General features: G+C 53.0%; 9 protein-coding genes across 9 annotated transcripts; 3 read left to right on the plus strand and 6 right to left on the minus strand.

The window, feature by feature from the left end:
• Nucleotides 1-1047: 1047 nt before the first annotated feature.
• A1O3_04281 (high-affinity iron transporter) lies at nucleotides 1048-2184 on the minus strand (the record flags this gene model as incomplete). Its single annotated transcript, XM_007734411.1, has 2 exons — nucleotides 1048-1974; nucleotides 2035-2184. 2 exons carry the CDS (start codon nucleotides 2182-2184, stop codon nucleotides 1048-1050), a joined length of 1077 nt encoding a protein of 358 aa, XP_007732601.1.
• A 1030-nt stretch (nucleotides 2185-3214) lies between these two features.
• On the plus strand, nucleotides 3215-5443 carry A1O3_04282 (uncharacterized protein; the record flags this gene model as incomplete). The annotated part of the gene is made up of 5 exons (XM_007734412.1): nucleotides 3215-3553; nucleotides 3604-3855; nucleotides 3907-4392; nucleotides 4470-4904; nucleotides 5018-5443. The coding sequence occupies 5 exons, from the start codon at nucleotides 3215-3217 to the stop codon at nucleotides 5441-5443; spliced, it is 1938 nt and encodes a 645-aa protein (XP_007732602.1).
• Nucleotides 5444-6002: 559 nt separating this feature from the next.
• On the minus strand, nucleotides 6003-8219 carry A1O3_04283 (CNT family concentrative nucleoside transporter; the record flags this gene model as incomplete). Its single annotated transcript, XM_007734413.1, has 4 exons — nucleotides 6003-6193; nucleotides 6277-6499; nucleotides 6573-7686; nucleotides 7744-8219. 4 exons carry the CDS (start codon nucleotides 8217-8219, stop codon nucleotides 6003-6005), a joined length of 2004 nt encoding a protein of 667 aa, XP_007732603.1.
• Nucleotides 8220-9291: 1072 nt separating this feature from the next.
• A1O3_04284 (uncharacterized protein) lies at nucleotides 9292-11006 on the minus strand (the record flags this gene model as incomplete). The annotated part of the gene is made up of 2 exons (XM_007734414.1): nucleotides 9292-9626; nucleotides 9686-11006. The coding sequence occupies 2 exons, from the start codon at nucleotides 11004-11006 to the stop codon at nucleotides 9292-9294; spliced, it is 1656 nt and encodes a 551-aa protein (XP_007732604.1).
• A 793-nt stretch (nucleotides 11007-11799) lies between these two features.
• On the plus strand, nucleotides 11800-13668 carry A1O3_04285 (uncharacterized protein; the record flags this gene model as incomplete). Its single annotated transcript, XM_007734415.1, has 1 exon — nucleotides 11800-13668. One exon carries the CDS (start codon nucleotides 11800-11802, stop codon nucleotides 13666-13668), a length of 1869 nt encoding a protein of 622 aa, XP_007732605.1.
• A 658-nt stretch (nucleotides 13669-14326) lies between these two features.
• Nucleotides 14327-15466, minus strand: A1O3_04286 (uncharacterized protein; the record flags this gene model as incomplete). Its single annotated transcript, XM_007734416.1, has 1 exon — nucleotides 14327-15466. One exon carries the CDS (start codon nucleotides 15464-15466, stop codon nucleotides 14327-14329), a length of 1140 nt encoding a protein of 379 aa, XP_007732606.1.
• Nucleotides 15467-18013: 2547 nt separating this feature from the next.
• Nucleotides 18014-22692, plus strand: A1O3_04287 (uncharacterized protein; the record flags this gene model as incomplete). Its single annotated transcript, XM_007734417.1, has 2 exons — nucleotides 18014-18129; nucleotides 18309-22692. The coding sequence occupies 2 exons, from the start codon at nucleotides 18014-18016 to the stop codon at nucleotides 22690-22692; spliced, it is 4500 nt and encodes a 1499-aa protein (XP_007732607.1).
• A 1249-nt stretch (nucleotides 22693-23941) lies between these two features.
• On the minus strand, nucleotides 23942-24692 carry A1O3_04288 (large subunit ribosomal protein L31e; the record flags this gene model as incomplete). The annotated part of the gene is made up of 3 exons (XM_007734418.1): nucleotides 23942-24154; nucleotides 24252-24326; nucleotides 24576-24692. The coding sequence occupies 3 exons, from the start codon at nucleotides 24690-24692 to the stop codon at nucleotides 23942-23944; spliced, it is 405 nt and encodes a 134-aa protein (XP_007732608.1).
• A 619-nt stretch (nucleotides 24693-25311) lies between these two features.
• Nucleotides 25312-26286, minus strand: A1O3_04289 (nitrilase; the record flags this gene model as incomplete). The annotated part of the gene is made up of 2 exons (XM_007734419.1): nucleotides 25312-26171; nucleotides 26232-26286. The coding sequence occupies 2 exons, from the start codon at nucleotides 26284-26286 to the stop codon at nucleotides 25312-25314; spliced, it is 915 nt and encodes a 304-aa protein (XP_007732609.1).
• Nucleotides 26287-26408: the final 122 nt, after the last annotated feature.

Raw genomic sequence — 26408 nt, forward strand, 5'->3', positions numbered from 1 at the left:
TCCTCCCTACGGCGCGAACGATTCGATGACGCTCAGCTTCAACCGGAGAAGACTGCGCCCCCCTACTAACCCCGGCAGAGACTAACTGACTAGGTCACGATTGTAGTTATCACGCTATTTCTCACCGCGACCCCTCGCATTTTACCTCCCGGTCCCGGATTTCCGTCTCCGTCAAGACCCATCGTTGCATTCTCCTATTCCCCTGTACTACTAACCCTAGCTTTTGTCGCACCTAGCATGGCTTGTCGCCTTGCATACGTTCTGGATTCGGTCTCTCAACTGGAGATTATTAGTCCGCTTCCTTTCAGTGGGTGCGACAAAACACCATGACAGATAGATAACTTATAGTGACTGCAACGGAGGGCGGGTGGGTTGCAGTTCACTGTAGGTAACATTCTATGCTGAAAGAATTCTAGCTCGATATGAGCGGGCAGGGGAAAGCGCGTTTTTGTCATTTGTCGTCTGTTTAGCTGGCTGGAATTTGGGGCGGGCTTAGGAGACTGATTCTCTTTCATCTTTGTTCAGCGCGTGAGGCAAGACAACAGCGGGGCGTTTGCGAAGACGCACAATCGCAGGCGCAATCCTCCGATGAGGACCTTCATGTACGTCTCTGCTACTTGCAATTGACAAGCCACCGCTGCGTGAGCAATACAAGCCATTGAACAGACCCGCAGCAGACCGCCCTTCATTGCTCCTTTCGTTGACTAGGACAATCGTAGCTCCGACTTGTGAACTCGGAGCGCCAATGAAAGGGCTCAGGTCACAACGTCTTTGGCCATTGTAGGTGCGCGTGAAGAATGTTTAGCGGTCAACGGTGATATGATATGGCGTATGTAGTCTGGTCAGCTACTTACTTCGCAGAGAGCATTTCAACGGATGCAACCCAACGTCAATCTCCTGCTAACTACCCTTAGGTACGAACGGTTGTCACGCCCTTGCCTCCTCGTTCAGCCATGCAATGTCCCTGTCCCTGCGTACAGAAGACGCTTCCTGGTTCGACCGTTCCAGACACCTCTCCTGTTTCCGCCTTTCGACGACCAGGACCCATCACGCGTTGCTCCGGGTTTCCTCCGACCTAAGAAGACCCGTAATACTCGTGGCATCGTCGGTCTGCCTTTTCTTCAGGAGGACGGCGTTGGTCGCTTTGGTCGTCATAAAAGGATAATGGCCTCTGGATTCCTTGAATCTCACCAAGATGAGACTAACAACGACCACGGTCCAGAAGACAATATAGCTGATAACGCTGCCGTAAGTGGCACTGTTTTGCCAGCCGAGTAGGGCATTGAAGATACCCCAGCCCCCACCACCGTTCAACACTGGATTGCAACAGTTGACATGCCAAACACTCTTCCGGATGTCATAAGACCCAGGGCCGGAGCCATTCTCGGCGGCATCGCCCCCGGTGGCTTTGTTCCAGGCATCCGCTTCAAGATACCAAACACCCCGGGAGAAGAGGCCGGCAGCCACGAGGTAGAGAAAGCAGGTGCTCACGATGAGGAAGACCTGCAATGGAGCCCTATTGCCGCCCTTGTAGATGAAAAAGCCTACAGCGCAGCCAGCAGCTAAGCCGCAAACCGTGGCTAGCGGGATCGAACTGGCAGGCAGACCTAAACTGACGCCACCCACAAACACGACGGCTTCGAGACCTTCACGAAGGATCGTGATGAAGGGCAGCAGGAACATGGCATACTTCTCCGCCCACAGCTTGAACCGGTTGCCGAGTCTTTCGTTCTTGTTGTCCTTGGCCTCGAGGGCTTTGGCGAGTTTGAGACGCCACTTGTCCTGCATTTTGGAAACGCGCAAGAGAGCAGCGCCCATGACCGCAATGACCAGGGCGGCAATGAGAGCAAAGACACCTTCCCAGATATACTCGGCTGAGGCCCACATGTCCTTCCCAATGCCATAGAAGGCGCCGATGAGGCCGCAACCGACCATCAAACAAATGACGAACCCTATCAGTGTGCCATACCAGATCTACCGGAGGACAAATGGGTTAAACTTGGGTAAGACAAGAACGGTCAGCGACTAACTCACTTGGTTGCGGAGTTTCCTGTACACGTCCTTGTCTCGTTCAGGGCCCAGTTGTTGTTTCAGGAAGGAGAGCAAGACCGAGACAACGATACTCGTCTCGAGCGTCTCTCTGAAGACAATGAAGAAGACTGGGACAGCGAAGATGTCGGGCATGTTACTAAGCCGGCACTGCCGCGAGTTAGATGCGACTCAATCGACGATAGGCTTGGTCTATGATCAATATGTGCTCTCACACTTTCTAGACAGACTTGTCTTGGTTTGAGAAGGAAGCGAGGAGGGCTGAACGACCGCCACAGCACAGATGAAGTAGGTGGGTCGCGTCCGCCCGAGCGACGCTGTCTTTAGGTCTGAAGCACATCAACGGAAATGTGTCGGCACGGCAGACGGACTCGGCCGCCAGGCAATTCCTCGAGAAGAAGGAACCATCGTTTCGTGGTCAGTCCACCGTTCGCCGATGTCGCTGTCTGGCGCTCGGAAGACTCCTCCAAAGGGCTTCGCGGGAGTCTAAGGCTAAGAAGGGCAGTCCAGCGGGGTCGTGGGGAATGGACCACGCTGAGCACATCTGCTTCAATCTCTACAGCGAACCTCCATTGTACAGTACGACTCCTGAGCAAGGGAGCTGGACTAAGTCGAGGCTGGATCTGAAGAGGAACACCGGGTCTAGACGCGATTAGACAAGATGATCTGATGGCTTCCTCTTATCAGATCCGCCGTCCTACCTACATACGCTGGCGCTGGCACTGCAATTGAGCCCCGGGGCCCCGACGCCGGCCAAGCAATTCCAGTTCAATTGCGGCAACTTGGCAACTTGAATGGGAGCTCCGGTTCGAGCTGCTTTGACCATCCCGCCCACTCCACACGCCACTGCATGGGCAACCCTCCGTTTCCATACTTACCTCAATGCCCTCTAGGCTGTACATATATGGGACCTAAAAGCGCGGCCCGTGAAAGCGGTGATCCTGAGGCGTTGCTGTCGGCCTTGGAAGCGGCACTCTGGGCGCCACTCTCCCTAAGGCTGTCATGTTAGGCCCGACCCTGAGAGTGTTCTTTCCTTCCGGTCTGGAGTCAGGTCTGCGAGCTGCGAGGCAATATTCTACATTTGGCATTGGGAGAGCAACCTTCCTTCATCCGATCTTATCTGATCTCAGTGAATCACATCATCAATGTCTTGAACCTCACCGTCATGGCGCTGTCTTTCCTTCTTGTGATTTTCTCACTCTTGTTGTCGTTTGCCAGGGCAGGCACTCGGGTGTACAATTTCACCGTTGGCTGGGTTCTCGCAAATCCCGATGGACAGTTGGACCGGCCAACCATTGGCATCAATGGACAATGGCCACTTCCTCGAATCGAAGCCACTGTTGGTGACAGAGTGATTGTAAATGTGAAGAACGACCTAGGCAACCAGTCGACTTCGCTCCACTTCCACGGTCTCTACATGAACGGCACCACCCACATGGATGGCGTTGGAGGTGTCACCCAATGCCCCATACCGCCAGGGTCCAGTTTCCAATATGATTTCAACGTTGGGGGCGCCTGTATCTGATGAGTCGATTCAAGGCTGATTCACGACAGATCACCCAAGCAGGCACGTACTGGTACCATTCGCACGTCAGCAGCCAGTATCCTGACGGACTGCGCGGCCCTCTCGTCATTCATGACCCCGAGAGCCCATACGCCGATCTGTACGACGAAGAGTTGGTCTTGACACTCTCTGACTGGTACCATGCGTCAATGTCCGACCTAGTCAAAAAGTTCATGAGCGTGACCAATCCTACGGGAGCAGAGCCTGGCAAGTTCACCTGGTTTCAATATACGGATCCATTCGTTGTTCGCCTCGAACCATCACTGATAGCCGCTTAACCCACAGTTCCCCAGTCGGCATTGATGAATGACACACAAAATCTAAAGATCTCCATCAAACCGGGCCGGACATACTTTCTGCGCATCATCAACATGGCAGCATTTGCCGCCCAGTATTTCTGGATTGAAGGCCACACGTTTCGCATCATCGAGGTCGACGGCATTTATCACGAGCCCGCCGAAGCCAGCATGCTCTACTTGACCGCTGGCCAGCGGTATGGGGTGCTTCTGACGACCCTGAACGAAACGGACAGCAACTATGCCATTGTGGGCTCTATGGACCAAGACCTGTTCGACCAGATCCCGCCTGGCCTGAACCCGAATGTCACTTCGTTTCTGGTTTATGACGAGTCCAAGCCCGTGCCGACACCGAAAGAAATCGAGTCGTTCGAGCCCTTCGACGACATGCATCTGGTCCCCACCGACGGCGAAGAACCGTACGAGGATCCTGACCTGGTCGTACAACTTGACGTGGTCATGGACAATTTGGGCGATGGCGCGGTAAGGAACATAAATGCCTTTCTTTTCCGCCCCCGGACCAGCTCGGAACTAATCTATCTTCGGGGGCATTGACGTAGAATTACGCCTTCTTCAGCGGCATCACGTACGTCCAGCCTAAAGTGCCCAGTCTCTACACCGCCCTGACGACAGGCGACCTGGCCGCCGACCCAACCGTGTACGGGGTCAATACGCAACCACATGTGCTGGGCCACAACGACATCATTGAGATCGTCCTCAACAACCGAGACGACGGCAAACATCCGTTCCACTTGCACGGCCACGCCTTCCAGGCCGTTGTCCGCAGCAACGAAAGTGCCGGCGACTACGATTCCGCACTTGTCCTTAATGGTACCGTCCAGCTCCCGCGCCAGCCCATGAAGCGGGACACCCTGCTCGTCAGGCCCAACGGACATGCCGTCATGCGCTTCAGGAGCGATAATCCCGGAGTGTGGTTGTTCCATTGCCATATCGAGTGGCACGTCGAGTCGGGTTTGATCATGACTTTTGTCGAGGTAAGTCCGCCCTGAGAGTATGGAGGACTCGGTCCCAGCGACGACTAGTATTTTCTAGTTGTGGTCCTGGTCATGATAGGGTTGGTCGTGCTAACAACCATCGTGTCCAACAGAGCCCCTTGACACTCCAGCGCACCATCTCCATCCCAGCCGACCACCTCTCCGCCTGCACCGCCACGGACCCCGCCTGGCCGACCGCCGGCAACGCCGCCGGCAGAACCGAATCTCTTCTCGACCTATCCGACGCCCCGAAACCGCCCGCCCCCTTACCCGACGGGTTCACCACCAAGGGAATTGTCGCCATGGCCTTCAGTATCCTCGCCGGCTTGTTAGGCACGGGTGTGGTCGCGTGGTACGGCATGAGCGAAATGGCCGATCTCGCTCGTGAGCAGGAGCGGGTAAGCGTTGCCGAGGAGGCTGAGAATGCACCTGACACGGATACGGATACGGATGCGCAAGTCTTGAGTCGCACCAACACCGAAGCCAGTCAGAGTACGCCCCTGCTAGGAGTTCACGACCGAGCCGAGCAATATCGATAATGTCATTGTAATAGCCCAGAGGGATCCCGGATCATCACGAGCCAGTGTCATCATAAGAGCGCTCGAGTTGGATTGAGTTTTCTTTTCCCATCGAAAGAGCGCATAGAGTACTATATGCCGCTCACCAGGTGACCTATAACCCAATCGGAAGGGAACGGAACCGAATCCAAGTGTTGGAACGGCTCTCAAAAGTATCTATTTCTATTTTACAGCAATTCATAGCCGGCGTGTTTCGTATACACGATCAAAATGTGTCCCCCTAGAAGAGAAGACAGACCGCGTATCTTACTGGAGGTGGCAGGGAGCGATTCCATCTAACATCTAGGCAGGTATAAGCTCATGTCATGGGGTTCGAAACAATCACTCGGGCAGGGCTCGACCGTGAAGAGTAACAGGATAGGATAGATTGGTCCGGCACGACTCTACAGGAAATGCAGCGGAGAGGATTCTGTATACGTCAAAGCATATATTTGCAAATGACGGGCAGGCCAGAGCCCAGCATGCAGTCGTGCTCATGTCTCTGTTGCACGCTGCTTGTACGGTACGATCGGGCCTCGGCCTATGAAGACTGTTGCTCAAGTGTCACTTGATCCGTAACCAGCAAGCCGGCAATGGACGCAGAGGTCAGAGTCGAGAGCACGCCGGAAAACAGGGCAGAGAGAGCGACACGCGAGACGTCGCCACTTCGTGATGGAGCGATTTGAGACAAGACACCAATCTGCGTGCCCAATGACCCGAAATTTCCGAAGCCTGCGCCACAAATGTCAGTAAAGGCAAGATGGACAAGCTGACAAAAGCATCTGAGATCTGCTTATAGATGTGGTGGTACTGACCGCAAAGAGCGTAGGTGGCAATCAGCCTGGATCGAGGGCTCAGGTTGATGTATTGTGGCTCCGAGGTGAGCGAGTTGTAGGCGACGAACTCGTTGGCAACGACCTTGATTCCAATGAGCTGTGCAACTGGGAGTAGGTCGTCTCTGGGCACGCCCAGTAGGAAGGCCACGGGATAGCAGATGTAGCCGAGAATGAGCTGCAGAGTGAGATACGGCTTGCCGTCCTGGGTGATGTCAATGTATCTGTCAAGTCATCCGTCGGTCAGTTTGGTCCATCGTCAGCAATGGCAAGGCAACTACGACGTACCGTCCCCACCATCCAAGAAGACCGTTGATCAACCCGATCAGGGCGATAATGCACAGCAAGGTGGCCACGATCATGCCGGCAATCTTGATCCCGAGCCATGCACCATTGGCGAAAGCATGGAGAGCATTCGATGCCCGATGCTCGTCGTCATCGGGGATGACCACACGGCCAGAAGTGATAGTTTCCTCTGTTTCCGGGTATCTCATCTTGGAGACGGCCAGCGATGCTGGAATAGACATGATGCAAGAAGACACCAGAGCTTGAGGATTGAGACCGAGCGAGATATATGACACCAGCACGGATCCCGCAATGGTAGCAAATCCAGAAGTCATGACTTGGTGGATTTCAGCCAGCGTCAAATGAGGCACAAAGGGGCGGATCAACATGGCAGATTCACCCTGGCCAATGAAAGGAGATGCTGCGGCCACTACGGCCTCTGCACCAGAGACTCGCAAGCTCCAGAAGAAGAAAACGGCGAACTTCCCAATGAACCATTGGAGGACCCCGAGATAGTACAAGACCTGGACCAGCGCCACGAAGAAAACAATGGGAGGGACCACTCCAGTCAGGAACCAGTGGAGGTCGATCACTGAGTCAGCTGTCAAAAATGAGGTGCCCTGGTCGGCAAAGCCGAGCAAGTCTCGAGCCAGACCGGAGATGAAGTTGAAGATGTCGTAGCCAGCCTTGGTCCGAAGCACGAAGACTGCAATGACAAACTGAGTCAACATGCCCCCGATCACAGTGTGCCACCGAATCTTGCGGCGGTCTCGGGAAGTGAGCCAGAGGAGGGCAATCATCACAGCCAGACCGAGGAGAGAAATGCCACGGTTACCGCGGGTATTGTCTGCAGACTCTTCTGAGACAAAGGAACCAACCAAGATGACCGCAATCGCCACGAGAGCAGCAAGGGGGATCCGCAATCTGTCGGGGATCATCTGATAGACTCTCACGCCAGTGTTGTTCCACACAAAGTGCATAGGTACAGTGACAATGGTGATGGGCACCCACAAAAAGATGAGTCGTAAAGTGATGGCCAGATACAGGAGGAAAGGGATCAGCCACCCGAGATCATAGCGATGCAGGACCAAGCCAGCGATCCACCAACTATATTGGCATCAGACTGGAACCGGGCGAAACGGGGATAGGGCTGAGCGAACTTACCCGGTGAATAGCAGCCAGATAAAGAGATGCACAAAGATCTTGTATTTGGAATACAAGCTCGACAGGCTGTGGCTGTTTCCTTCCCCCTCGGACTCTATACGAGTTGAGTCAATGACTCCCTTTTCTGCGTCCACGGCTACAAAATCCCTTTCGTCCGCATGCTCTGGCCGTAGATGATGTTTGATGTAGTCTTGAGGGCCAGGGTCTTTAATGGTTGACCGGTCAAACGTTGTTCCTTGGGCGTACAGGACTTCATCATGGCGACCTACAAGAGAGGGCTGACCGTGGTGCAGGTGCTGGTGCTGGTGCTCGTGCGAGTAGTGTAGAGTCAAATCCGGATTCTCCTCGACTCCCTGCTGCATTGAGGGATTCTGGCCATGGTCAGGGATGTCGTGGTGCGTGTGCCTGCGATCCCCCACCTCGGCAGGAGCATCAACAGAGTGAGCCTGTTTTTCTTCCTCAGGAGCAGTGCTCATCCTGGCTGCCTCTTCTGAGTGCTGTCGTCAAGGTATTTCGACAGAAGGGTGGAGCGCAGAAAGGACAAGGCGACCAGAAGGACCGGCACAAAGGCGACGAAAGTGATCAGCCACGGCGACATGGTAGGCAGCAGAGACACTTGACACTTTATAGTAGTGCGGCACAGGATCCGATCTCTGGACTCGACCAAGCCGGACGGAGGAGGACACTGGACAGCGGGGAGAGTGAGCGTGAGCGTGGTGCAAGGTTGTACCGGGTATGGAACATCTGGAGAGGACGCTAGACTAAGGCTCGCGAGTCCCACCAGTGACCAGTTGTCAAAGCCCATCGAACCAGGCTGTTACAGCCAACTCCTGCCATCCCAGCGATATCGAGGGTGGGTAATATCATCTTTATTGTAACGTTGCTAATGCTCGGCATCGAATAGATCATCATCTGGCCTAGTTCAACCTCGCCACTGACCAGTAAGGCTCCAAGTTCCCCCGTCTATCTCGCCCATATCTCAGGATGTCTCCTCACTATCCGCCCACAGGAACTGCCAAGTAGATAAGGAGAGGGATCACCCCATCCGCAAGGCTCGCCTCCCTCTCCAATGCAACCCAGCGGAATATTGTGCTTTCCAGGGACACCTCAAATGAGAAGGGCTATTGGCTCAGCCCACCAAACTGCCTTGTCATCCTTCATGCGCTTCGGCCGTCTCCGTCTGCACGGCCATGCTAGAGAAGACTTCATGCTAGAGAATGCTTGGGATGCCGCATCGAGACAAAGCAATGTTACCATGTCTGCTGGATAAAGGCACCGATGGCAGCAGGGGAGAAGATAGACGAGCCAGGAGGCAAATAGTAGCTGCAATATCGGGGTCAACCACTTGATACCTTGCCACAAATTGCACGGACACCTCCGAAGCACCACGTCCCCACCGGGCCTAAGAGGAGAAGTCTGTTCAAAAAGCGATTCTCCTTGCGGAGAGAAGAAACAAAGACAAGTATTGTATTCGACGCTCCCTTCCGACGCCTTGCTCATAGGACAACAATTATTCTCTCAGCCTGATGAATGATCTCGAGCTAGCCGTTATAGCTCGCTGTTCACAGATAGTCGATGCAATGTAGACTGCCCCTTTGCTACGCCCTTTGTGGTAAGAATCCCAAAGCGTACAAACACCTCCGAGCATGTCACGAGGATGGAGATAAGAATCAGCACGATGATAATCCAAGTGATCCTCGACATCTTGTCGTCGGAGATATAGTCTGACAGGACTTCGGCCAGGTCGAGGAACACGCGACATCTCTCATTGAGTACTTGGATTCGAGGCTTGATTTCCAGATACTCACGCACTGCGTTGTACAGTGGATGTAGTGTCGGTTCGCTATCCCAGATCAGGTTGGGCACATCAAGCACGTTCGATGCTATAAAGAAAAGTCTGGTCAGCCACAGGCCCGTGAGAATATTGACGAGCAAAACATACACAAGTTGACTTCAACTCGACTCTTGAAAAGGCCGCCCAGCAGCTTGATCACCTCCTCCCGCTTCAAGCCAAGTTCGCCGGTCTTGGCTAGACGGCCAGGAACGTCTTTTGCCGCTTCCATCTGTGCAGCCATAGTTTCCTCAAAGAAACTCAATTTTGTGCTCTGTGCAATGGCGTGGCTGATGGCTAGCTTGATCATGTGGTCTCCGCTGCGTAGAGTGATCATGTCGTTATATACCCGTGGACGGGATATCTCGTTGTTGTATTCAAAGTGGAATTCTTCCGTCTCAAAGTCTTCTTCGTCCAAGGGATTGGTGATGAGGGACACCGGGGACACAACATGCGTCTGGGGGTCAACGACCGTCGCGAAAGCAAAGTCGGCTAGAACGTCCTTCTCTTGTCTTTCGGTAAAATTCCAAAACACCACCACGCCGTAGCTGAAGATAAACATCTCCGCATATCGGTACGCATCAACAGGTACACTTGGTCCTAAACCTTTGGGTCGTTGGGAAGGATTGCTATCTCGTCGCTGCCCATTGATACGAGCTCGGTCCGACTCACTGGTGTTGCTTTGCGTGTCACTCGAATGATCTTCCGGTGTGTATGTGCCCCTGACGGAGTGCTCCTCTTCTTCTTCCGCATAGTATGGTTCCTGGTAGTCTCTCTGTTCACTGCGCTCGATGGCCTCGTCCAACACTGTTCCACCTTTGGCACTCTGCACAGGAGGACTGCTTCGGATCCGATATCCATCGTTGCCAGGCAGTAACGGCAGATGGTATGCAGAATACAAGCTGTCATCGTAAAGTTTGGCGCGCGCACCGTGCCGTTGTCGCACGAAGGTCGCAGCAGATTGTAGTTTAAATGCTTGCGCCGTGCAGTACGCGGTCACTCTAGGGAGCTCATTCTCTGTGCGCCTCGACTTGGGTAGCCTTTCTGCATAGCTTTTAACACCTTCTTTCCCGGCTTTGCGATAGTCTTCGTCATCTCTGGGTGGGCCCTTGTCTGCATCCGACAAGAACCCGTCCCTCTCCTCTTCTTCCTCCACTGATTCGGGTAACAAAACCAGTTTCTCGGATGTCTTGGTCGATCGAGAGGGTATATGGGGGACCACATATCGGCCAGTCAGCCTAGGATCGACAGGTTTGCCGGAGCCAGTTCGGAATGGTCGAGGCCGCTGAGGCTGTCTCTTTTGCATGGATGGAATATCGGAAGCATACTGGAGGACGCTGTCGACAGTGACAAAGCGAGAGGGTTGTCGGTTGCCTACTACAGGTCGAGATTCGCGGGGGTCGGAAACCTGGTTGAGTTCTATGTCAGTCATGGCGGCAACCAGCATGGCATGCATGGGATGAAGAGACTGACCAACACACTTGGGCCTCTCTTGGCCGCTGAACTGGAAGGTGCCATCTGGATCTGTCGCCGTCACTGCGCAGATACAGACCACAAGACAGAAGGTGTGGTTGACGACCGCAGGAGCCTGCCTACGAGTTGGAAATGCGGTTCTCCAGAGCCTCGAGAGAAACTTGCTGCACGTGCTCGTCATCGTCCGATATTGCTACGGCAGGTGGCACTGGCAGCTCTTGGCTGGAATTGGCTTAGTCATGTCTCTAGCTAGGTGCTAGGGGGGTGCCCTAAGCCTACCCAGGCATTACTAGTGAGTGGCTAAGAGATGATTAAGGGGATCCTTAGGACCTGCCTCTCAGGCCTTATTAGGCCCCTAGGCCCTTAAGCCCTCCGTGCCTGCCTCCCAGACAGACTGCGGGGCAACTTCAGCCTTCTCGGCTGCGGCCCTTCCATTGCATTCTCTCCTCGAGTCCAGCATTACCTACCAGGTATTTATTCTTCGACTTGACACTGGGCAGCCTTACACCACCCTTATAACAGTCTAACATCATTGAATTTCTTCAGCATTTCGGAGTATTGCATATAGATTTCCTTTTCTATACCACGTTACTAGACATCTTAGCGTCGCAAGACCCCGATCGTTAACTCTCGCTCCATCGTACTTCTTCCAGGCTCAACTATATTCCCGCTTCTATCATTGGCCCGCGGCCTGTGCAAGCACTGTTGCATCCAAACTTCTCTTTCTAGGCCTGAATGCCCTTGACGGAGCCATGGAGCACCTTCCAGAGGAGATTTTGACGGACGTTCTCGACTACCTCAATCCTGAGGAATTACTCAATGTGCAGCGAACCTGCGTCACTCTGTCCAAGTCAGCACGAGCCAATACATTATGGAGGTACAAGTGCTTCGAGGAATCTCCTAGCGCCTCTATGAGGAACAAAGCCGGTACATTGAGTACTCTGACTAGCGCATTGCAGGGTCTGACTTTATCGGATCGACCACCTCAGCGACAACACAGTACAGGAGACAAAGATGGCTCCGAACATTCGGTGCGAGAGAGCCAAAGAGCACGTGCAGTCAACCTATGGGACCCTTCAGACAGGAATGAAAAGGTCGATTGGTTTTCCGAATACAAAGGCAGACATGCTCCGCTAAACACCCACTGGCTCCATGGTACATCCTCGGACAATTTGGAGGTTAAAGGCGTTGCTTCTCTAGACGGCTCTAGTCAGGCGGTGGGTTACCTAGAAGACTCGAGTGTCTGCATCTGGGACCTCAGTGAAGACTCATCCGGGAGAAGAGGATTCAAAGAACTTGGCAGAAGCAAACCATCTGCTTTGTTCGCTGATGCTGTCCACCCTGGCGAGTCCCTGGTTGTCGACGGCATGAGTACCTTCCCTGCACAACGAAAGGCGTTTGTTGCTGTCGGCAATATCCTGAACGAATTCGACCTCAACATCCTCAAGGTTGTCTCGAGCGTGAAATACAAGTATCCAATAACAGCCTTGTCGCAATCTACCTCCCCAGAATTACCACTCACAATAGGGACTCAATGGAGTCTTCACATCCTCGACCCCCGGGTACCGACTACACGATCCAGTGACGCTTCCGATGAACGCGTGGACGAAACACCAGGCCGTTCAACCGCCATTCTACCCAATTTCTCGGGAAATCCAGATCTTCTTTCTTCAACATTGGAAAGATACAGACCACTTTCGCAGAGTCCTGATCCATATCACAATCGAAGCCACCATTGGATGGCGTACGCCAAAGTAGAACCAGGGCCATTATCAATCCTTCACCACGCTGAAAATGAGATTCTCATTGGAGGCAGGTTCCCCAGCATTCTGTCCTACGATCGTCGGTACTTCCCCCGTCTTCAATATGTCATCCATTCTGGCGGAAGTCTATCCGGCCTAACCTCGATCCCGCACCCTCCAACCGGAGCTTCACCGAGCGTCAGTGCAACATCGACTCTCGTGGCGTGTGGGGAATATCGAGGTCGCGGATCTCTGGAGCTTTACTCACTTCCGCACTTGAGAGCCATCGGGAACTCGACTTCAGATTCAGTCACGAGCACCAGCGCAACAGAAGAAGCAGGAATCGATTTTGATCTTGGAAGGGGCAGCCGTAGTCTGGTGCCAGACGATAGCCTCTTCAGCTACAAGAACCGACAAGAAGCAGCCAAATCCAAGCTCCTCTCCGTAGCCTCGCACGGGACCAAGATCGTTTTTTCCGATTCGGAAGGCGGGCTGAAATGGGTCGAGCGTGACGGCCGCAGTCTTGTGCGGAAGTGGAATATCAACGACTTCCAAGTAAGTCAGGCCGGTGCCTCTATTAGCGGGGACCAGGTCGCGCGCAAGATCATTCCGCTCAATGTTCCGAACTCGGAGCGCGGACAGCGCGGCGATGCCGATTTGTTGATCTGGACGGGGGAGCGTGTCGCCATTGTGAGTCCCAACGCGCAGTTCGCCAATCACGAGGAGTTGGTCAGTGAATTGGAACAGGGAGAGGATGTCGGCGAGCGCGAGGAGCGTGAGCGTGCAGAGGCCTATTCGAAGACCATGAGACGAGCACTGGAACGGCAGGCCGATGAGAGGATATGGATGAGTCGGTTCCGTCTGAAGAGGCGGGACTAGTTTTGAGGTAGCCAACCTCATGGCTCGCGTCGACTACCTACACTGTAGATGTAGGTGTATTACGGAAGCAGGCACAACTCCGCTGTACGGATGGAAGTAAATGGGACAAACGTCCTCTTCTATATGTGAGCTCAGATGAGAACCTCAGCAGCGATATCAACCTTGAAATACATGTCAGTGGCCACAAAAGCTTCTCCTAACTGTTCCCTTGTCAAGTACTATTCCGCTCTTGTCGCGGACCAGTCGTGCAGTGGTTGAGAACACTTGCAGTTGGCACCAGGCACCCAGGCAATTTGCGAAAGGTTGCACACGGAGCAAGTAGGAGCAGAATCGAAGGGAGTGGCAACATTACGGAGCAACGAACGTATCGTGAAGGGGATATTTGAGGAAGATAAAGCATTGGTAGCACAATGTATATACATCATTTAGCCAGATTGACAGAAGGTGTGCAGTCAATTTTCGTCATGCATACCATTATTTGTGCTGCATGCTGTGAGATCCGTCACCTTTTTGTTCTCATCCGTTTTGCCGGAGCCGAATTATGTGGAATACCTATTACATGCGCTTTCATTGAAACATCCCGAGTCGTGAATTACCGTACGCCTTGCAAACACGAGAGCCTTCATTGTGACCAGAGTTGGTGGTAGTGGTGGCGTGGTTATGAAATAACATTATCGTACTGATAGCAAAAGGGCCCTGCAGTGGTGCTGATCAACTCCTGGACCTGGATGGGGGTGAGCTGGAAGTAGCCCCAATCTGGTTCCACAGAGTCGAGCGTGACGACATCGCTAGGTGGAGTGTTGAGAGCAGTCCCTGTGCTGCCGTCGAGCTGGGAGGCACGGTCGGGGTAGTTGGCCTGCCAGCTGGTGTAGACCTTGTCAATCATGGTGTGCAGCGGGTACCAGATGGGATCCTGGGCGGAAACGTGGATGCTGTTCATCTGGCCGCCGACCGAGAAGTGTGCGCCGGAATGGATTCCCAGGCTGGAGCTACCGATGACGCCGTTAAGCAGGTACTCAAACTGCGAGGCGTTGTCGGCGTGGGCGGCAGCCACGAGTTGGGCCTGGTTGGTGTAGGTCTGCGAGACATATGCGTTGAGGTCTCGCTGAAGGCAGATCTCGTTGTAGGCAAAGGCATCGGCTGGGAGGGTGCCGGTAGTTAGCTGGCTGGGATCGATGAATTTGATAGGAGCAATCAGATTGGCAAAGGGTCCAGTGGTGACGCAGCCACCGCCAGTGCCGTGTGGGATGGAAAAATTTGCGCCGAGCTGGGTCGGACCAGTGTTGTCGTACAGCCCGTCGCCAGACATGGAGTACTCGGAGCCATCAAAGATGGGGAATGCATGAGGATCTGAGGCGGTCGCGGCGAAGTCCCAGTAGGGGAAGGCACCGGTGTAGCCACAGCTTTGTTGCAGGTCGGTTTCATACAGCCATAAAAAGTACCGGTGCCATGTCAAGAAGAAGGCGTCCAGGTGGACGTGCTGAGTGCGATTGACGTGGATCACCGCGTAGTCCATGTAACGGTTGATGGCGGCAGGATATTGCTCGGGGTCTAGCTGCGAAGGCTTGCCCATTAGACACTTGACTGCATCGGTGTAGGCTTTGCGATCCGCTGGAGCCATATTGTTAAAGTCCACCCGCGTCCTAATGGTCTCGGAGTTGCACTGCTGAGATTCCCAGCCGGACCATGGGTAGGCATCGGCTGAGCGGGAATGGCGCCCACCCTGAGGAGCGGCAGAGACGACCGAGCAAGAAGCGAGGGCTGTAGCAGCAAGAAAGGAAAGAAACGAGGGAAGCATGCTGGCGAGGCAGAAGCGAGTGTCAATGGTTGAGCAATTGTTCCAATGCAACGGAGGGATGCAGTTGTAAATGCAGTGTATCAGTCAGTGCGAGCGAGAGATGAGGAGAGACAAGAGAGAGACAAACGACGGAATAAATACAAATCAATCATGATGGCCGGGAAGGAGCCAGTACCTAAGGTAGGCGGGCTGATATTTTGCAGGAGCATCCAGCCGTATGTACGAGGTTGCAAGGCGGGATGCATGGAGGGTGTGTGGTGAGGTGGTGGTGGTGGTGGTGGTGGTGGCAGACGCAGGTGCGGTCGCAGTCCAGGTTACTGCGGTCCAGGTCGGTGGCTGTGGCTGAGAAAGTGAGATGCTAACCACATGCGGCACGGCGCCCACCAATCGCTGACACGAACAGCATGAACAGGGTTATTTTGGGAGGCGGGAGAAGCAACATCCCTGCATCCCTGATTTTCTCCCTCCTGCATCCCTCCCAGGTGCCTCCCAGGTGCCTCCCACCCTGCCTCCAGCCCTGGCGCAGCCTGGCAGCGCGATTTGGTCAGCAGGCTGGGCGGGCAGCGCAACCACTGGAAGCACCATTTTCCAGGCGGAGGGCAGCTCGTTCAGGCTAGATTCAGCAGTGAGTTTAGTTTAGCGAGGCTCCCCGCCTCTGTCAATTCTAAACAAAGGACATGCTGGCAGTACAGCCTCCCTCCCAGCTGACAACAACAATACCACTGTTCACAACCACAATATTGACTGCGGGGAGACCCCAGCTCCATGGTAGGCGCAGAAGGACGACAAGAAACAGGTACCTACAGAAGATCCGCCTGTCGGGGTGCTGGTTGACTTTTCGTCTACTACCTGCCACTGCCCCAGCATTGCCCAATACTGAGTCTCGATGTATCATTTGTCCCATTCGGTTGCAGCGACCTTGGCTGCTGGTCACTCCTGCTCAGCACGACCCCTGAATGAGCTCGCCGAGACACAGTTCAGCAGCTCGTCGGGGGCCTCGTCCGGCCAATGGTGAGATTACCGTGACATCAAGCTTACTCGTACAGCATTGGATTTGGTGGAAGTTTTCCCGCAGCTGAGACTGCAATTGCCTTCCTCCCCGCCTACCACCTACCACCTACCCGTGCTAGGATGCAGGCATCCTTTTTCGCCGTGTGGTATGCCGATTGTTGAGAGGCACGTGTTCCGAGACGGTGAATACCTACCTAGATCGTGTGGGATACTGGGTACTAGGCACTAGGCACTAGGCTGTCGAACTCGGAGGAATATGCCAGCTGTCTTCTGTTGCACAGCATATTTCCCAGGTCGTTTCTGTGATCTGGTTGTGAAATTGGCCAGTCTTACCTCAACGGCTCTGCATCTCGAACCACCTCCAGTGATGCTACTTCGCCGATAGCACAACCTACGCCACCATGCCCGGTAGTCTAATTGCTCTCTGACCGGCATTGCGTGAATCTCTTTGTGCCTGGACGTGATTGGAATCATGTTCGTCTTTATGTCGTCTGTTTCACCTAGGCTAAATGGGTGCCGTTGTTGTTGTACCCTCAAAATGAACTGGACTACGGAGTACATCCATCAGGGAATAGCATTTCCCGCCCCCGTTCGAATAAATGAAATGCTAGAATTGCCTGCTCGATTTGTCGACCCGAGGCCCTCCTCTTAATCTCCCGTTTTAGACGGCAAGACGATTGAGAAAGACCTTCATAACTGACGGGCTCAGCAACAGCAATCCTGCCTTGCATTTATAGCCTGAGATCTCTAACATGAATGCAAAGGCCCCCAGTATTTAAATGCAGTCAAGGTTTCAGATTTCATGTCTTAACTAAAAGTTCAACTTTGCGTGAAGACCTGGAAACTCCAATGTGCTGGGCCTGTGTTGAGCGTACTCCTTGTATTAGACACGGGGGGTAAGTTGAAGCAGGTCACTCAGCCCTATTCACCCCTGGCCTACGGCCAACCTCATGTGATAATGTCTCACAAGAAAACAAAGGTTGTGAAGTTGAAGCCAGGCAGTTAGTTGTTACAGAAAGCGGGAGACGAAGAATAAAATATCGGGTGTTGCTCCTCCCAGACGAGGCATCTCCCAAACCAACGGAACTGTTTTCCATTCGACTGCTCATCCGCCACATCTGCCACATCTCGACTTGCAGGGAAAGATTATTGTCTGAACAATACATACGGTACCTTGGCTAACGTTGAATCCGAAGCGCGACGTCGACGAGCTTGGTGTCAGTACGGACTGCGGAGAACCGCCGCTCGTTGGTGTCCGCCACGTGATTTGGGCACATGCCAAGCCCGAGCTTGCTGGACTCGAATCTTTTTGGGCGTTCGACAGTCGGTTCACAACAGCGCTGAGCCGATCCCATCACCATCCGCCCTTGCATTCACCCTCGTCGGCCGTCGAATTCACTCTTGTCGAGGCCCGCCATTATCACAACCTATACCCCTGCCGATGTGCCCGCCTCGATGATACACGCGCCTCGATCACTGAACCTCCCTGCCTCCCTCCCTCCCTCCCTCGGCCGTCACTAGGCCTCCGGTAGTGACATGCCAAAACGTGGCGCGGAAGAATACATCACGAAGGAGCACGGTTCGGTAGCCAACTCAGATTCTGGACAAGAGAAGCCCAAGATGTCTACAGCTGCGCAGCTTGCCAGGAGAAAGTAAGTACCATTTTCTTGGCTAGGTGGCTGCTTCACTACGCGCACGCTTTGTTGTTCTCCTGGAATGAAGCATCCAGGTCTGGCACCCGCAGTCTGTTACTGCGTCCAGTCGTCATCTCTATTTACCCCCTTGTTTCACTGTTTTCCAGCTATAAAGAACGACATTGACTTGAATATAGGATTGCGGTGCCGAAAGGCAGGCTCAATGCGAACCGCACTTCGCAAAACCCCCCCCTCGGAATCGGTAGCGCGAATCCCTTTGGAAAAGACGCCCCCCAACAAACCTTTTCCAACATCAACGGCGGCATTTCTTTTGGCGCAAGCCAGTCTTTCCCTCCGGACCCCTCTGGAACGAACACTGGCTTCAACTTCCAGCCTCCGCAGTCGAGCACCTTCACCTTCGGCGCGCCATCCTCCACACCCAATCCCTTCGTATCGTTGAACGGCACCGGTGATGCACCGAACACACAACAACCTGACATTTCTATGGAATCGCCTCAAAAGAAGCCTGCGTTTGGAAACGCGTTTGGGTCAAATAACACTACCAACACTATGGGTTCAGGCTTCACTTTCGCTCAGACACCACAAAAACAGTCGAATGGCCCGTTCACTTTCGGCTTGAATCAGACTGCGAATGAATCTACCGGTTCTAGCGGTGGAGGTTTGTTCGGCCGAACTTCCAAGCCAGAAGATTCACAACCCCTAAACAACCCTTTTGGACCACCTTCAAAAAGCCAACCTTCCTTTACTGGTTTCGGTCAGCCGGCATCTACACCACAAAGTCCAGCATCGTCTTTCACTTTCGGCCAGGACACGAGCACTGCCGCTGCCTCAACCTCCGCGCCAAGTTTCGGGTTTGGTCAGAGCACATCGGTCCCCCAGAGCCCTCTTCCATCTTTCGGAGGTGGGGATGCAATTGGAACCAAATCATCAACGGAACCACCGAAACTGGCATTTGGACAGAGTTCGACTACTGCTCATGGTCAAGCCTCTGCCAGCAGTTTCGGCGCTACCTCTAACACCACGGGTAGTAGCAACATCTTTGGTTCTGGCAATGCTGGTAGTGGCCAGACCCCTAGTGTCGCTTTTGGATCTTCGACAGCGTCGAACCCTTTTCCTTTTGGACAAAGTCAACCTGCTTCCACCCAAAGCAACGCCTTCAGCTCCTTTGGCGCAGCGAAGAGCGATGAGACAAAAGCTGCGAGTTCTTTGTTTGGCAGCTCCGCAACCACCCCGCAACCTGCAGCTGAGACCCAGCGGCGAAGCGCCTCACCGGCGAAGTCTTCTGCGCCCTCTTCTTCTGGTGCAACTACAGAAGCATCAACGAATCCTTTTGCTGACCTGTTTGCTGGCGCTGGCACCCCACCAATCGCTCCCGTATCCAAGCCTACATTCAGCTTCAGCACGACGAGCAACCCAGCCGGATCCTTTGATGCCAATACATTGCCAGCAGCCTCGCCAGCACCAAAACCGACGTTCACCTTTGGCACCACGACTAAGCCAGCAAGCACCTCAGAGGCCACGGATGCCACGCAAACTGCTCCTGCACCTACGCCAACGTTCAGCTTTGGTGGAGCGAGCCAGGTATCAAAGCCCGGAGAGGCGGGGTCTGCTCCAGCGTCAAAGACGCCATCGTTTTTCGGCACGACAAATCAACCGTCGACACAGTCGGCCCGCGCTGTAGAACCGCAGCCGTCCGAACCAAAGCCTTCCAGCGGCTTTGCTTTCGGACACCAGTCTGCGAGCTCGGATAAGCCAGGTGATGCATCCAAGCCTGTCTCAAGTGGTGGTCTGTTTTCTCCCGCCAAAAATACCACGAATGGCGCGAGCAACCAGCAGAATATGTCGAATCTGTTCTCGACAACTCCCAAACCTACTGCGGACACGAGCAACAAACCTGCGGGAGCCGCGGCTACACAGCCCTCGTCTATCCCCTCTTCAGTCGACCGCCTAGGCCAGGCACAGACCCAGCAAGCTCAGAGTGCGCAGAACCTTATTAGGAGCAAGCCCTCGAGCGAAAAGTCCAATCTATTCCAATCGAGCTCAACCAATCAGGATCAGATCATGGGTGGTGATGTTGATCAGTCGTTGTCGGCCTCAGAGCCTGTGAAACGCCCTGTCTACACAAAGGCACCGCCCTTCATTCCCAGCCATCTGGACGCCGAGCGTTTTCGGGAGTATGATCGCAACTATCGTCTACATTCTTTGAATGCTGGCTTGCAAAAAAAGCTGGCAAGCTTGGATCCTCGTTCACACGACTTCGACAACCTAGTCCGGCACTATGTTGCAGCGCGAGACAGCATAGGCGCTTCCTTGGGAATGTACACACGAAATGTTGCAGGTACAAAGCGTAAAGGTGACCGCATTGATGTTAATAATGAAGGGCACGTACAGAACAAGCGGACACGCTCGGACAATAGCCAGCAGGTCTCCGCACAGTCCAAACCTACAGTTGCTTCATTTGATACCGGCATTGCGTGCCAGGGACCAGGATTTGCGCTTTCTCCTGCTCCCAACAATCCTGTTCAGGAAGCAGGTTCATCCAAAGCGACCAAAGCGACAGCGCAGTTGAATGAGATGATCCCTGCGGCAAGCTCAAATACCACGGCTGGTCACTCCGAGCAAGCTGGTCAGGACACCAACTCCTTCTCCTTGAAAGCAACTCACTCTATCACGTCAGCATCCTCAACAACTCCTACCAAGTCCCCTCCAAAAATGCCCACTTTCGAAGTGCCAAAGCTTGTTGGGGGTAACATAAACTTCATGAACGCCTTCGGACAAAAGGCAAAGGAAAATGCGGAGAAATTTGAGCAAAGTCTTATAGAGAAGCGAAAAGCCGAGGATTTCGATTCTGATGAAGATGATGAGGAGGCATTCCGTAAACAGGCGGAGGAAGAGATGCAGGCGAAGAGAGCAAAAATTGATGCCATTGCAAAGGCAGGCTTCACGCCAACTTTTGGATCTGGCAACAAGTCACCACCGAAACCCCTCTTCAATTTCGGGTCAAAATCCGAAGGCGCCAAGAACCCAGAGTCGAGTAGACCTGCTTTCTCAGCATTCACTGCCACAGCTGCTTCTCCTAATCCTTTTGCGGCACTCAATTCTACGGACACGAGTGGTGATCAGTCTCAACAAGGAGACGACGAAGAAGATGACGACAGCGAGTCCAACAGATCCATTAAGGATGGGGCCGAAGGAGGTGATGAAGAAGGTTCTGAGAGCAGCGATGACAATGATGAAGAGGGCGAACATGATCACCAAGGCGACGAGGCTCTCGAAGACCAAGAGGAAAATGACGGTGACGATAATGATTTCCAAGCAGCCTTGGATCGGTCAAGAAAGCATTCAAATACAGGCAAAAGCTTGTTCGAACGGATTGAACCCAACCCAACGATGAAGAACGGCGCATTCACTAATGGAGACACAAAAGATTCTGGCAGCGAATCTAGCCCTGTCTTGCAGCCGGCAAAGAACTCTTCTTTTCCGCCTTCTGTCTGGGGATCTCATATTGGCAAATCTACCCCCGAGGCTCCTACTTTTTCACCCCTCACGCCAGCCGCAGGTGCAACGAAGTCAACATACAAGCCTTCTGCCACATTCAGTTTCACTCCCACTGCACCAAATACCACATCAACACCAACACCAGGTGCCTCGATCTTTGCTGGCGGACTTACTAAAGGAGGCCCAGTTCCTGGGGAAGGTCTCTTTGGTTCACGACCAAGCACGCCTAGCAATGTGGAGAAGAATAGCAACTTAGCCAAATCGATTCTGACTTCTCCACCGGGTACCGACAACACCTGGAAAGCTGGCGGCCCCATCTCATTCGCAAATGGCGAGAAGAACCAAAATGCCCCCACATTTCAATTCACAGCCCCCTCTCCTGGAGAGAAAGATTCATCCACGCAAAAACCGTTCGGTTCCCTTTTCGGCACTCCCTCCACAGCATCTAAGGACACCGAGACAACTAATCAAGTCGGGTTCCAGTTTGGCGTACCAGTCCCCATCCCGGCACCGGGGTTTCTAGGGGCCATCTCACACCTGGGAGGTGGATCTGGTACAAGTTCTGCAGGCTCGTCCCGTGCCACATCGCCTGGCACGACTGACAATGAGTCTGTTGCCACTAACGAGACTGACGAGACGCCTGAGGACACACAGGCAGCGTCATTGATGGAGTCACGAGCAGGAGAAGAAAATGAGAGTTGCCTTTGGGAGGGCAGATCAAAAGCTTTGATGTTTGTCAACGAAGAAATGGCCGAAGGAACCAAACTTGCCGCTAATGATTGGAATTCGATGGGTGTTGGCCAGATTCGAGTTCTGAAGGACAATACCACAGGCAAGACTCGGGTCGTCTTTCGAGTGGAGCCAAACGCCAATATCCTCATCAACTCTCATCTTGTCGAGGGCGTTACCTACGAGAACATTCCTTCCACTAAGAGCGGTGCTGTCAGGGGTGCTCTTATCTACAAGGGCAATCTTGTTCGCTGGGTCTTCAAGGTCAAATCTCCAGATATGGCCATAGAACTTGCCAAGTTCCTGGAGGACAACAAGAAGGCCAGTGTGTAAAGATGGTTTCCCAAAAGATCGAAAAAATCTTCCTTTCAACAATTGCAAAATTCTACCGGTCTTCGGAGTTTGAGAAGTAAAAATTTGCTGGGCTGCATCGTGAGGCGGTATGGACAGGATACAACGAAGCAGAGGGAATTCCCACATTCTACACATTGCTGAGTGCACAGCACCAGACTGTACAATGCACAGCGAAGGAGTTTATTAGGGTTTTGCTTGTGGACCATCTTTCCTATGCAATGTAAAGCGCGACAGAGTCGCTTTCTTCTTCAAGCACCAATGGTTCTGAGCGATTGGGACCATGGCCTACCTTGAACTGTATGTATGACAAGAAGGTGATCACCTTGTCATTGCACTCCCACTGGCCCTTACCGTCCGGGATGGAAATGACTGCACTGGTGACTCTCCAATTATCACGCCTCGAAAAGCCAGATCAGTCCCGACAACGGCGAGAGTTGATATGCCAGGGATCGATGGGCTACTGTACCTCTTGGAGTAGCACGAGCAATTGTAATCAAGGGGTTGCCAAAGTTCAGTTGGCTTGTGTTGATAAATGATAGTAAATGATAAATCAAGAGACATTGACACAGCGCATTATTGATTATTGTTATCCTGTTTGCTGCCTGTCTGTCTGTCTTGTCTCATTCTAGGTTCTCGGTGAGCGTAAGTACACCCACCCAAAGAACAGAAAAATGAAAGGTAGTAATTGATACTGTTTGCGCACTCAGAAAGGTAGTAATTCATACTGTTCGCGCACTCAGAAAGCGCGGCTTGAAGAGACCAAAATGCTGAGGCGGGGGAAGGAAAGAAACCAGCCGGGCCAGGCTAGGCTAGGATGTAGGTAGGTAGGTAGTCATGAATTCTTTTAATTTTTCAACTGATTGATTACACGTCCGATCTCGTCGATTGTTCGATGTGATGACGCGAACATCTGTTGAGCCGCGAGACTGTCAGAACGCTGTTGTGCTGCAGCATAGGGCGGGCTTGATTTCAGAGATCAAATCGAAGACCGCCTACACACTCCAGGAGTTGTTTGGCTCTGCCTCCCGGTTGCCCTTCATTTTCCGGGTGCCCGACACCGAAAATGCCAGGTGCATGTCGCTGAACTCATGCATTGACCGCATCGGGAAAACGCAATCACCATCACCACATTCGGTCCTTTCTTGACTTCCACCATCTCCTCTGCCGTTCACCCATCAGGTCTCATGGTCTGCAAGGCCTCGATAGTGCCAGCTTGACGCAGGTTCGTTTACGAGTCTTCGACAACGACGGTCTGCAGGCCCTTGGCCTCCGACTCCTTGACATTGACGGCCTGGACGTAGCTGTAGAGCTTCTCCTTGGCGCCTTCCTCGTCGTTACGCTTGCGGCTGATGCGCACACGCAGGCGGAACGGCACGCCCTTGATGCCGGATTCCCACACCTTCTTGTTCAATTGCGGGTCGAGTCGGACATCGCTGGTTCCCTATTTAGAAGAGTGTGAGCTATGCATGGCTTCGAAAGGAAAATTGACCCAATGGGCCGCGCAGGCCCGCGCAGGCCCGCGCAAGGGAGACACGTACCATTGCCAGGGTGGCGAATTTGCGGATCTCCTTGATCGCGCGGGGGGCTCGCTTCTTGAAGCTGACGCCATGGACCTTTATGTGTAGGTGTAAAAATCAGTCTTCCGTCCAAAATGCTTGATATTGATACAAACGGGATTTCATCGTCGGCAAGAAATCAATCCTTTTTTCTTTCTTTTTCTTTCTTTCAACAAGGCAAGCCATTCGGGTGGACTTCATAAAACTGATTCTTTCTGTTTTGTGTGGGCTTTTTTCTCTCCCCCTTCACTTTCCACTTTGTACTCGACCAGGGAGGAGCAGGGTCTGAACTTAGGGAGGACATACTCGCTTGTGCAGGTGGATGGTGTACTCGCGAGCGACGACGTCGGAGATAGCAGAGCGCGACTTCTTAGGCGCCGAAGTCGTCTTCTTCGGCTGGGTCTTGGGGTTGTCTTTGGCCATTTTGACGCTTCTGCAATCGCACACGGATGGTTAGAGAATTTGTATTGTCGCAAGGGGGGGACCAAGATGGAACCAAATGCGCAGAGAAGATCACAGCACTTACTTGTAATGCTAGTCAAATGGACAGGGATATGCGAGACCGTTCGAGGTGATGGGACGAGGTGAGAGAAGAGCGTCTGCGGACCGAGAATCGAAGAATTTGGGCGCAGCCTGGCCGAACTTTCTGAAAGTGTGGGCTAGTCCCTAGATGGAAATACGTGCCAAGATTTTCTGTCACGTGACTGTGCCAAATGTTGATTACATCAGCCCTTGGTGTGTCTGAAAGTCGTCGTTATTGGAGTCCTCCAGGGCTTCAGAGGGTTGTGGGCTGAAGACATCAGGAAGCACAGGTAGATCAGACCCCCCGACGTGATCTTATTCGACGTGTAAGTCGAGCGTAGTTTTCTGCATTATTCGAGGGATTGCAGTAGAAGGTAGGGAGATCCCCTATATATAGAGCCCATAAGGGGCTGACTTAGCACATTCATACTGGTGGTGCTGGTGACATGTCTTTCATGAAGAATTCACGCTGGTGCCCGGGGCTTGAGCCTGCTGTTCAGGAACCATTCTGCGACTCTGTCTATGCCTGACTTCCATTACTGTCATCCTCGTAGCGCACTTTTCCAGCGCTAACGTCGGGGTAAACATCAAACCTCCTCTGTGTATAGATGGGAATGTTTTTCCTGGTCTCTTCAATCTTCGCGCCGTTGATTTCGGCATAGACAATATCTTCATGCTCCTCTGCCTCGGCCAGAACTTCCGCGATTGGATCCACAATCATGGAATGTCCATAAGCGTGGTACGATGCCTCCAGATCCCGGGCAGGACTGCACATAGCTACGTAAAACTGATTGTCCATCGCCCTAGCTCGAGCTTGCAAAGACCAATGCATCGGACCGGTTGTGGTGTTGAATGCTCCTGGATAGATAAACATGAAAGCATCTTTTCTCGCCGCAATCGTGGCAAGTTCCGGGAAGCGAACGTCGTAACATATGGCGAGGCCAATCTTACCATACTCTGGAAGATCGATTATGGTCACCTTGTTTCCCGGAGATAGAACATCACTTTCTTTGAACTTGATTTTCCCAGGTATGTCAATATCGAACAAGTGTACCTTGCGATGTGTTGCCAGAAGCTTGCCCGTGGGGCCAAAGACCAATGAGGTGTTGAAGTATTCTTTCGTCTCTGGTACGAATTCCGGTATGCTTCCACCAACGAGGTATGTCTTTGTCTCTGCCGCGACCGAGGATAGCATATGCCATGAAGGTGATCTCTCTTTGGAAGGGGGTGACGGGAGAACGGTCTCGGCGTATTTGGGGAAATATTGGCAGCCATACGGAGAATTGAAGCATTCGGGAAGAACTATCATGGAGGCGCCAGCTTTTGCTGCTTCGATAACTTTGGACCTTGCATGGGCTAGATTGGCGGCTTTGTCACCACCTAGGAATGCTTTAGCATCTTTCCGATACAAATGTCCAAATACTGGCACTCACAACTCACCTGATGCTAGTTGTATCAGCGCTAGTTTGAATGGTTTCTTGAGAATACCAGCCATGGCTGAGAAGCACCCGGGGTCAGAGAACTTGAGGTCTATTAAGATACCAGGAACAGCGACAATAGGATACAGAAGAATAGGAATATATATCTTCTGGGAGGCTTGGATCTCTGAGCAGATGC

This window comes from Capronia epimyces (genome assembly GCF_000585565.1).
Source record: "Capronia epimyces CBS 606.96 chromosome Unknown aczIQ-supercont1.3, whole genome shotgun sequence".
NCBI lineage: Eukaryota > Fungi > Ascomycota > Eurotiomycetes > Chaetothyriales > Herpotrichiellaceae > Capronia > Capronia epimyces.